Below are 11669 nucleotides of genomic sequence, written 5' to 3'. Positions count from 1 at the left end.
GCAGATGACTTTCTGAGCTTTTTGTGCAATTCAACATTTCATGGATGATGAATGCATGTAAACCATATTAACAGCTGTGACATAACAGTAAAAACGAGCCGCAGCTCAATTATTTATGTGTAGATGTTAATAATTGCTGTATGAGTGCTACATGTGATAGGATTAGGACAGTAAGAGATTTGATTTAGACTTCACACACGTATCCACAGATATGATAACTACTCAGTGCTGTTGTTAGTAACTGAGATAATCTGAACAATTTTTAGAGTTAATAATTCAGATTAAGCACTAAATATAAGGCTTAGTAATTATATGCAAGCAGAAACAAGCAAAAATGGAGTTTTCTGTAGTTTTGTGTTAAGTTTGGGCCAAGAGTCAAAGATTTTTATTGTACATTTTCTGCATGTACAGGACATACAGGAGAACTGAAATATTGTTTCTCTCTCATCTCACTGTAGAGAAGAACTAAGAATTAAGAAAGATAAAGGACAATGTATAAAAGTCAAACCTACATCCAATAGTGAAGTAATGCAAGATATGAATTCAATAAATACATAGATCAGCTTGGGAGCTGTACAGAGTGACCAACGGCAGCTTTTTCTTTGTCTTGTTTTCCTATTTAGTGTCATCTGTTTCCTCTGCTCTCATTAACTGGCATGTGTGTATATTGTCTGAGCGTCAGCTCACAGTTGTGTGTTTCCTCCTCTTTATGTTGCCCTAGAGAGTCCTACTTTTTAATTGTTTGCTGCTGCTCAGTTAGTGAAGAGTTCAACATTAAGGCTGCTTTTTGAGTCGATGTTCCACCTCCTGTCCTGCATTTATGTCCACATCCTGCCTGCCACACTGGCAGATATTATATAATAGATATTATATAAAGTTCCCAGTTTAGTCAAATACACCACAGGACTAATATTTGCTTCATGAACGCTAATTGTCCTCATTATTTTCTTGGCATCATGTTCATTCTTTCCATTTATAAACAGATATGTGATACCTGTACCCATTATACCTTTGCCATCACCTTATATAGACCAATCAGAACCCTTTGTACCTACAAAAGCAGCCCCAAAATACTTTAAATAGTAGGAAAATACATAACGAACAGGTTATCCATGCACTTTGAAAATGACTCCAACTTATTTAACATGCTTTTATCCATCTCAGATCTCCACCTGTGGCAATGCAAGTTCACCAAGATCCTAGATCTTTGTCCCAGAGCTGAACTGTTCTTTGAAACGGATGCACGGACAAGCTGTCGAGGTTTCACCTGAACAGTTTAAATGAGGGACACAGTCAAGAAATGTAACAGGTTTAATGAGGTTTAGTGTAGTTTTCATGTGGAAAAGCTACACAGGTAAGTTTGCTTTAAAAGGTAAGTGAGCAAGTGGGAATCAAAAGATACATTTTAGCAGGCAGGGTAAGTGGGGTCAGGCAGGTATGTATTTAAGTAGGAGGCAGGATGATTCCTAGAAGGAGACATGAGTAAACAAAAGGCTAAAAACAAACAAACGGAAGTTTGAGAAGAAAGAGGACAGAGCTTTTCTATAACATGACGAAATCAACAATCAGGTTACAAGCGGTGACAAAAGCTAGTTTCAAATGCTGTATTGATTGCAGGTGATGAGCAATGGGTGTCTGCCAAGGAGTTTCTGAAACCACTCCCACCACTCGAAGACCTACAGTAGTTTTCATCCACACCCACAGCTACCAAAGCCACCTTACAGCAACCTCAACAAAGCTAGGTCTGGGGACTATGACATGTTGTAAGTGTGATTTTCATCTGCTTCTAAAGCCTCCATCAGCTTTTTTTCTGCAGTCCTAACCACTCCAGCTAAAGGCAAAGATAAATAAGAGTAATTTTTCTCTTATTTATCTTCTTTTATTAAACAGATTAATATGGGTGTTGGTGATTTCAGAAAAAATGTAAACTGCATGATGTAGCAGGCCTTAGTCATCTAATTTTAAAACACTAAAAATCATCGTTTTAGATTCTTTTTAGAAAATGGAACATCGTTAAAGATCTTTCAAGACATTACTTAGAGTAGTAGCAGTACTGGGCTGTAACACTGAGGAATGTTTCCCTGTGATCTGTTGCCCACTGGTGGTGGAAAGATGAACTGTACTGGTGACTTTTCGCAGGAACAGAGGTGATATAAAGTATTTCAAACAGAGGAGAGTAAGCAAGTGCTCACCAAGAGTCTCATCATGGATGTGCAGCAGACAAATCTGCAGCAACTGTGCGCAGCAAAAGGTCATTCAGGGTAGTAGCAAGGTGTTTTGGCTTTGGTATACTGGTGTTGGCTTCATTTACCTACACCTACACCAGATTCTACCTTTTGTTGTTTACATTTGGGGGCTGTGTTGAATCAGGCTCAGTGTTTGAACTTAGTTAAGAGTTCTTCTACACCTGATGCATGTCCTTTTGTTAACCCACCTATTTTATCTCCACCTGTCCTCAGTCCTGCTGGATCTTACAGGCTGGTTAAAATGATAGAAAAAGAGTTTATAATTTCAGGGTAACTGTGGAGGAAAGGGAGGGAGGTAAGAAAAACCTTTCAGTATCCATCCACGTCTGTCAGACTCATTTTGCTCATGCACTGAAAACTCCAGATGACTTTAAGATCAGAATCTCCAACTCAACATCAGATTCAATGTGATCAGAAATTTGCCTGATTTAGGAGACATTTTTCATAATTATATGAATTATTCAGTCATGGCCTAAAAAAAACCTACATTTTATTTGAAAAAAGGCTCAGATATTTTACACTCAGCTTTGTCTGCTCTCATCCAAAAGCCTAACCCTAAGAAGGAACTCTAATCCCAACCTACTGGTCACAGGTTTCTCTGCTCTGACCTTCACCCTAACCCCAAGCTGTCTTATGTGAGTTATTAATATATCATTAAACATGCTGCACTGAATATGTACTCTATGTTTTGACCAGTGCTTCATTTTTCCAATGACCTTTATGTTACAAAGAAGCTTTCAGCAGATGTGATCAGGCATGCTGAGGGTTATACATCCGTAAGCTGCCACTGCCATTACAACCTGAACATTTATAAATTCAGACATTAAACACTGATGTTTGTTTTTATCTGCTGTTTGTACTTCTGTGGTCATTTTCTACAGTTTATGTTGTATCAAAGTCCTTCTACAAGAAATCAAAGTCCTTCTGTGCCACCAGTCACAGCAATCTTAACAGGCCTCATTTTATTATTATTATTATTATTATTATTATTATTATTATTATTATTATTATTATTATTGTTGTTGTTGTTGTTGTTATTACAAGTAGAAGTAGTACTATTAAGTGATGTATTTATTATATTAATGATTTTCTGAATGTGTTTTTATGTCATGACAGTCAAATCTACAAATAAATAGATAAGCATAAAAAAAAAGATCTTTGGTTTTCCGACTTTGCTTCAACATAAGGTTAACCCCCCCCCCCCCAATGTTAATGCTCTCTCATCATTTCTCTGTCATCTTCCTTTGTTTGACCCTGTTATGTCAGTGTGAATGCTGCTGAATTTCAAGAGTTGTATTTTCAACCTTTGGGTGAAAATTAATTTCATGTTTTTACCATTAGATGGAGACAAGTTACCTTCAAGGGAGAGTCAGATTCCTTCCCAGTGAAAGAGTTTAGTTCCTTCTGTGCTTTTACTTACTTTTATGTATGAAGTGACGAGTACTTTGATGTCTGATAGTGTAACGTAATGGTTCATTGCTGTGTTCAGCATAATCTTCGGCTCTTCTTTCTGTCATGTAAGAAAAAGACTGAACTCTGCTTTCTGGTTTCAGAGAAATGTTTACATTTTAACAAAAGCAAATCGACCATGACACTTAGACTTTCTATGATTATTCAGAATCATTTCATGAAAGGAGCCAGTTAAGATGGATCAGGCATCTAACACCGGGAGGAGGCCCTGGGGAAGAGGTTATCTTGGCTGGTCTGGGAACGCCCGGACATGCTGGAGGAGGTGGTCGGAGAGAGGGAAGTCTGAGCTTCTCTGCTTAGACTGCTGCCCCCGCAACCCGGGGAAGAGCGGAAGAAAATGGATGGATTCATGGCTGGATGGATGAAATTTCATGTATCAATGAGTTCTTTTCAGAAGTTACAAACTTGAGCATTTTATTCTGAAAAACTCTACGAGCTAAAGACAGGTAACCACACAGAAATACAAACATGATGCTTGTTAAACATAAATACATTTATAAACATGACACTGTTATAAACACTTTCCTGAACCACCACATAGAAAAAATATTTAACTTTAAAAGTCAGACATAACGCCCTAAAAATAATCAACAAAACCTCCTGAAGGAAAAATGTTTGAGATTGTTTGACTGATCTTATCACCCTATCAACATGTACTGTACATGATCATGTCTTCTTATTTTATTACCTGATTTTTATGTTTGTTGTTTGTTTTATGTATGTTTTATAAATAAAGTTTCTTATTAATTAATGAAAACTCCACATTTTTATAAATATAAACAGAATAGTAACATAAATTCTTTGTACAGGGCATAGACTAATACAATTCAGATTTTCTAAGTGTAAATAAATAGTACACAATTTACTGTTGGAACTACATCTCCCATAATGCTGGAAACGCTTGAGTAAGAACTAAGTGTGAGCTCAGTCATTAAACTGTTCTCATAAGACATTGGTGGACTTGAATCTGTTGATTGATTTCAGAAATCTTGCGGCTGTTTGCACCAGTGAAGGAGAAATTAGTCGAAAATAACTTGATTCCTTCAGCTTAATCATTAATAACGTTTCGTTTTAACAAACCTTTTTTTTCCCTGGTAAGTAACTAATGGGCAGAAAACATTGTGTAGAAATTTTTTTTCTTCACAAATAATATTCAGTGTTTGATGTCAAAGATCAATAAATAAACCAATCAGCTCATTTATAAATTTGACATATCAGCAGACATGATGGAACCTGAAGTTATTTTAATCTCTGACTTGAGCTTCAAACCTCACACTGATCTCATTACTAAGACAGCCCTCTTCCAGCTCTAAGAAAATCATTAAAGTGTGACCTCTCCTGACTCAGTCACCTCTGCTGATGTCATCAACTAACATGTAACTGGATTACAACAGCATCCAGCCTCTTATAATGCTGATTTTAAAATACTTTGACTTTTATTTTAAGCCTTAAATAATGCTGAACTCAGTTACATTTATGATATTCTCTCACTTTTCGTCCTGGACATCAAAATTCCTCAGAGAGAAAAATTGTGGATGTAGCTTTTTGCTGCTGATGTCTCAAAACTGTGAAACAGTCAACCTGTAAAAATAAATACTTTTAAGCCATTGGTTCTGGTATGTTTTCTGATGGGCTGAAGGTCAAATAAAATAGCAGCGACTTGATGAATGAATTACAAATCAGACAGGACAGAGTTTCTATGAGAGTTACAGCAAACTGCAAAAACATAGTTGCAGGTGATAATTATTGTGCTCTGAAACTCCTGTTTTTAAATTTCATGTGAACTAAGTGCTGTGGAGACATTTTTAATGGTAAAAATGTTTTCTGCTGTGAATTTGGTGAGGTGACTGGAGAGCTCTGTGAACTATAGGTCTGTTTTATTAACACTTTATTAAAGGCTTTCCTTTGACTGTAACTTCTACACATCTAATTACTATAATGTGACGTTTCACAGTGCACCATGGGTCACTAATCACGATTTACTGAAGCCATGATGTCCTAACCTAATGTCCAAATTAAGAGAGATTTGTTTTAGCATAAAATTATTAAAATCATGATTAATTACACAAAAATATTTTAAAATGCCTGCTATAGATAACGAAAACAGTATAAGTCTTTAAATAGTGTCATTAAAAATTATGCCTGTATATTATATTATATATTATAACAGACTTTGAAAATGCAGTATTGACACAGACTGATGAGTCCAAAATGTCTGCATTAATAATAAGGATCACAGTTGAACTTCACACTCTTGGCTGTTGCTATATACTGAATATGATGGCAGAAAATACAACACTAATATCATGCCAGGAACTTACATTGAATCCAAATAATTGCTCTTTAAATTTAATTTAGTTGCCAAAAACATGGAATAAATGATGTAGTGATATTCTGATATTGTGACAGCCACAATCAACACATACCGGTTAGCCTTCTATTAGTTTCCATGAACAGTGGTCTAGAATTCAGCCACATTCCCTGAATTTTTATATTATTATTCTGTTTTTCTTTAGTCTGCCCCTCCACGCAGTTTTATTGTGTTATAAACATAATAAGTATAAAACATTTATTTAATTATCAACCCCCATATCCCAACATCAAGCATTTATAACTTTCAATTAAAAACATTTTGGGGCAAGACTGTTTCCAAAGATTCAGTTTTACTGATTTTGTTGTTAAAACTTGGTCTTCCTGTCATCTCGCTGAACTAACCCTGCCACAGCCTGACGGGGAGAGAGTTTGTGTTTTAGAGAAGGCGACATCACATGACACCACTGTTACAGAAAGAAAAATCAAAATGACAACAAAAAAAAATATTTTATGTTTATTCTGCTGTTCTTATAACTGCTGAGTTTATAATTGGACTGAGTTTAAATTTCTATGAATTTTGTTGTTATTCCGACAACCTATTTCATGTTTCTACAATGTTAATATAGTAAAGCTTTCTTTGAACAAAATAGGGAAATAAATAGCATATTAAAAAAAACAACAATAACAAAAAAACAACCACATCATCATTTATGTAGAACAGTTGGAGTCCATCCTTGACTTTTATCTAAGGAGGCTTTTGAATGCAACACTTTTACTTGTAACGACATATGCAATGAAATGAAGGTCCAGATCAACCACCGGCAAACCAAACAAGACAAAGCAATTGTTTATAGACTAAACCATCCATAACTAATCAATGAATCTATAAATCATGAAATCAGTTACAGGGAAATTTGGAGGAAATTGTTGCCAGTATTTCTGAACAAAAATGAAATATTTAATATGAATTTAAGGCTTTTGGATCTTTTGGGAGGACAAAACACATCTTAAGATTTGGACAAATGAATCAGGTTTATCCACAGATCAAAGTGGTGTTTTGTTTTGTTTTGTTTTTTGCTTCGTTTGTTTACTTCTTCTATTTAAAAAAAAAGAGAGAGAGAACAGGAAACTTCCAGATGGCAGACCCATGAAATAAAAAGTTTTTCAGAGGCTGATAATCCAATTTGAGTCTGAAAAGTTAAAAAGATGTAAGTGGACGTCAGATTTTCAGGAAGTTTTTTTTCTATTTTATGACACAGTTTCTTACATGTATGTACACTGAGATCCAAAAGACTCGAAGATCCACTGAGCACTAAACTAGTGTCTCCTTTACCTCAAGTAGTCCATCAACCTCAGGCTGTTAGAGGTTTTTAATTTCTTCGGTACTACACGGTGGTTTCTCCCTGGCTGCTATTGATCAGTCTTTGATAAAAACGACGCCACGACTGTAGAGTTTTCCCTGACCAGATCCAGAACCCTGATGTTATGCCCACAATAAGGGTCATCAAGTACTTGATCATAAAGACGGTGAAGTCTGGTGTGTTTGATGCAAAGTTTGATGCTGGGCATGGCACGGCGAAGTGCTTGCAGGTCTGCATGTGCCAGGTTACCTCCCACTGCGATCTGAAGGCCTGCTCATAGAAATGGCAGGCGATGACGATGGTGGCAGGCACTGTGTACAGCACGCTAAACACACCAATTCGCACCATCAACTTTTCGAGCTTCTCGGTCTTTGTGCCGTCGTGCTTCATGATGGTGCGGATACGGAAGAGTGATACAAAGCCAGCCAGCAGGAAAGAAGTTCCGATGAAGAGGTAGACAAACAGAGGCGCCAGCACAAAACCACGCAGTGCATCCACGTTGTAGATCCCCACGTAGCAGACACCAGTGAGCAGGTCACCGTCCACCTGTCCCGTAGCCAAGATGGTGATGGTCTTCACCGCTGGCACCGCCCAGGCTGCCAGGTGGAAGTACTGCGAGTTCGCTTCGATAGCCTCGTGACCCCATTTCATCCCAGCAGACAGGAACCAAGTGAGAGAAAGGACCACCCACCACACAGAGCTCGCCATGCTGAAGAAGTAGAGGATCATGAACAGGATGGTGCAACCCTCCTTCTTGGTGCCTTGAGCCACCAGCTTGTAGCCATCCTCTTTAAACCTATCCACACACACTACTTGGTCCTCCAGTAGGAAGCCAGCGCTGTACGCCACCGCCACCATGAAATAGCAGCCTGACAGGAAGATGATTGGTCTCTCTGGGTATCGGAACCGCTTCATGTCCACCAGATAGGTGAGGACAGTGAAAAGAGTGCTGACACAACATAGAATAGACCAGGTTCCAACCCAGAGCCGCCCAAACTTTAGCTCATCCTCTTGGAAATACATCAACCCATTGGGTTTGGAGGGCTCACAGGGGGAGCCACAGTCCTTCACTCCGAGGAAGTGATAATTCAGGTAGGAGGGCACCTGGAGCTGCAGGGGGCAGAAGAAAGGCTGGTTGCCCCAAATGTATGGAGGAAAGGTCACAAGCTCAGAAAGACTTGGGGTGGGGTCGGAGGTGGGGCCCTCGGTTTCGGTGGTGTTTTGACCGACGCAGATCTCTCCTGCCCCATGGATGGGAAAGTTCTCACAGCGCAGTCTCTCGGGCCACTGGAATCCAAATTTGTTCATGAGTGCCTCGCAACCCTGCCGAGCCCGCTCACACAGAGACCTGCAGGGAGGGATTGCCTGGTCTAGAACGGTGCAGACCGGTGCGTACATGGAGCACAGGAAGAACTTAAGGTCCAAGGAGCATTGGACTTTGACCAGAGGATAAAATTGGTGCACCTCGAGCCCGGCGTCCTCCTGGGTGGTGTGCCCCAGCAGGTTGGGCATGATGGTTTGGTTGTAGGCAATGTCAGTGCACAGGGGGATGGAGATGGGCTGGCAGAAGCCATGCTCAGGGATGGAAATTCCTCGATCATGCTGACTGTTGCAAGGCTGGAAGAGATATACCAGAGTGAATCCCCAAACCCACCAGCAAAAGGAGCAGTGTCCCCCCAAAGCCATGACAGCAGATCCAACTCCAAAAAAGTTTAATCAACTTTTAAAAGGTTTTAATAAAGGTTGCAAACGCAGTGCAAAGACCCCTTTAACATCCAACTAATGTTAGCAAAAATTATTTATTCAAAGTATTTCAAAGTATAGTCCTCTCTTAGGAAAAGGTGATGGTCTGCTTATGAATCCTTTCAGAGTCATATGTCAGAGAAAAGTCCTTTCTCTCACACAATGAAGCAGTAAAACTCTCCCTGAGAGTCACCCACAGTCCACCGTGGATCAAGTACTCTGGACTGCAGTTAAGTTTATCAGTAAATCCACAGCTTGTCCGTCTGTCTGTCTGTGAAGTTGCCAGACCTCTATTCTTTCTCCTCAGTCTGCAGGACCCTTCACACTCTGTCTGTTTCTGATGGTTTTCAGGCACCCCTCCCTCTCCCCGCTTCCCCAGCAAAAGAGCAGAGTGAGGGGGGTTCCTTGAAACCAGCCTCCTCTGCTCCAATCACACACTTTGTTTTTTCAGGAGTCTCCTGACTGATTGGTCACTGCTGCTGAAAGGGGGCGGGGCGTTGCTAAAGGAAAGTGAGTGTAGGAATCCTGCAGAGTTTCACTGTTTCTGTTTACTTCAATGAAATAAAGAAGAAATCCTCCTGTCCATTCAAAGTCAGGTGGAAATAGTGTAAATGCTCAGTACTTCTTGCTTCGTTTTATGTGGAGATTACTGATGGCAAATTGTTTCTAACCAAATAAAACCTTTCTATTATACTCATTTATACATATAAAAACTAGAGTGGTTTTCAGTCAAAGCAAACTGAAAACAGAAGTATAACATAATCCTGATAGAGAAAATGTAACAAATACAATATTTACAAAATAAATACTTATTTATTTTTATTTTTATATATTTTATTTATTTGTTTGTTTATTTTATAGCCTTAAAATGAAAGGAGTGAAGCAAAAAACTGCAACAAAAACTTTAAAATATAACATGAATGAGTGAATATCTACAAATAGAACAAGAGTGGAAGTCTGGCTTCGGTCATTAAAATAAATCACAAAAATATCTTTGGAAGTGATCATTCTGCACATTCATTATGTTCTTATTGAATCTTATCTATCATGTGTCTATCAGCTGCTTCCCCTCAGAGACGAATAAAGTTTCCTTTGAACCTGATTGAACCTCAGCTGTGAAACAAACACAATTACACTAAAGTTAGACTCTTTATTCCCTACATTCATTTTTTCTTTTCAGTTTAACAGATGCATTAACTCTCAGACATCCTTCAACAACAAACTTATCAGTTTTCATCTTCTGTTCCATTTGTCTGGTTTTTAAACAGGTGACTCAATTCTGTCTTATTTTCTGCTTCTCGAGAAAAAAAACTCTTTTAAATGCGCTTGTGTCAACTGGTCATAATCTCATGTGTTTTCCTTTATAACCACCTGGACAGATCAGAAATCTCAGCAGATGTCTGCATAAGATTTCACCAAAACTTCCTGCATGTTCAAACACCTCACACATTTCTGCTGCATCTGGGTGGAAACACAAAGGACACGACCTTAAAAGTAGCTCAAACCCTTACAACACTAATAAAATGATTTAAGTTTCCAACATGTTGAGAAAAACAAACATCTTGATATCAGACTTCCTCCTTCTTTGACTCTGCATGACTGAAACTCTTTTGTGTATTGCATGCTTATGTCAAGAGAATGTTTGTCCTACCATCAGATATTTAGTGTGTGTATGGACTCGTGAACCTTTTGGAACTCAAGAAATACCATCACTGAAACATTTGTTTATCACTAATGTTTTGTTGCATTTTGTTTTTTATTGGGGTGATAAGTGTTTCCTGTCAGGTTCCCTGAAATCCATCATGAAGACCGTTAAAGACAGGAAAAAAGAAAAAGGCAGGAACTGACAAATGTGATGTGGAGCTAAAAAGCAGATGTGTGACATAAGAATATGGCAGACAATTACAACACAAGACAATATACTATGTCTTTTTAAATTTTTATTTAAAATGAAACACTAAAATTTAATTTCCTCTTAGAATAAAGAATTAGTGAAAAGCAACTTTCTGTCAAAAACTGTAAATATTGTGATTATTCAGTGAAAGATTTATTAGTACTTCCATATTTTTCTTGACATTACTGATTATTTAATGGTCCTTTACTCTTATTTTGATCGTTTTCTTCGTGTCATTGTGATCCTTCAAATTAAACCACACCTGTTACAGGAAACACAAAAACATGAAGATGATAGAAAAACTGTAAAATGGTGTTTTTATCTCCTCTGCATCTGTTTGACCTTCATCACACTGAACTTTACTCGTCTGCTTCTCGTCTCTCTGTCAACACGTTGATCGCGTAAACCAGCTCGTGCAACAGTTGCATCAGACACAAATGCAGCTGCAGCGGCTCAGCGGGAGGAACGATGGACGCATTAAGAGCTCAGGGCATCACACTTGACTCCTCCTCCCATCAAACATCACACAAGGTGGTGGTGGTGTTAGGGGGGGTACTGCTGCTGCTGGGCTTCATCCATAGTTGACTCCATAGAGTTTCTCCAGCTGTGGGAAGTTGCTGTTTTGATTCTTACATAGGATCA

At 38.5% G+C, this 11669-nt stretch overlaps 1 protein-coding gene across 1 annotated transcript; it reads right to left on the bottom strand.

Moving 5' to 3' along the window:
* Positions 1-4113: 4113 nt before the first annotated feature.
* On the bottom strand, positions 4114-9465 carry LOC146361612 (frizzled-7-A-like). The gene has a single exon (XM_084922275.1). It carries the CDS (start codon positions 9074-9076, stop codon positions 7415-7417), a length of 1662 nt encoding a protein of 553 aa, XP_084778401.1. The 5' UTR covers positions 9077-9465; the 3' UTR covers positions 4114-7414.
* Positions 9466-11669: the final 2204 nt, after the last annotated feature.

The sequence above is a fragment of the Perissodus microlepis genome, chromosome 23 (assembly GCF_051167445.1).
Source record: "Perissodus microlepis isolate ML-2025 ecotype Zambia chromosome 23, ASM5116744v1, whole genome shotgun sequence".
Lineage (NCBI taxonomy): Eukaryota > Metazoa > Chordata > Actinopteri > Cichliformes > Cichlidae > Perissodus > Perissodus microlepis.
Note: the sequence above shows the minus strand (reverse complement) of the source record. Positions and strands in the feature narration are given on the sequence as shown.

What these genes read in the sequence shown, in the direction of transcription:
- LOC146361612 (XM_084922275.1), bottom strand. Translation starts at nt 9,076, where the DNA reads ATGGCTTTGGGGGGACACTGCTCCTTTTGCTGGTGGGTTTGGGGATTC.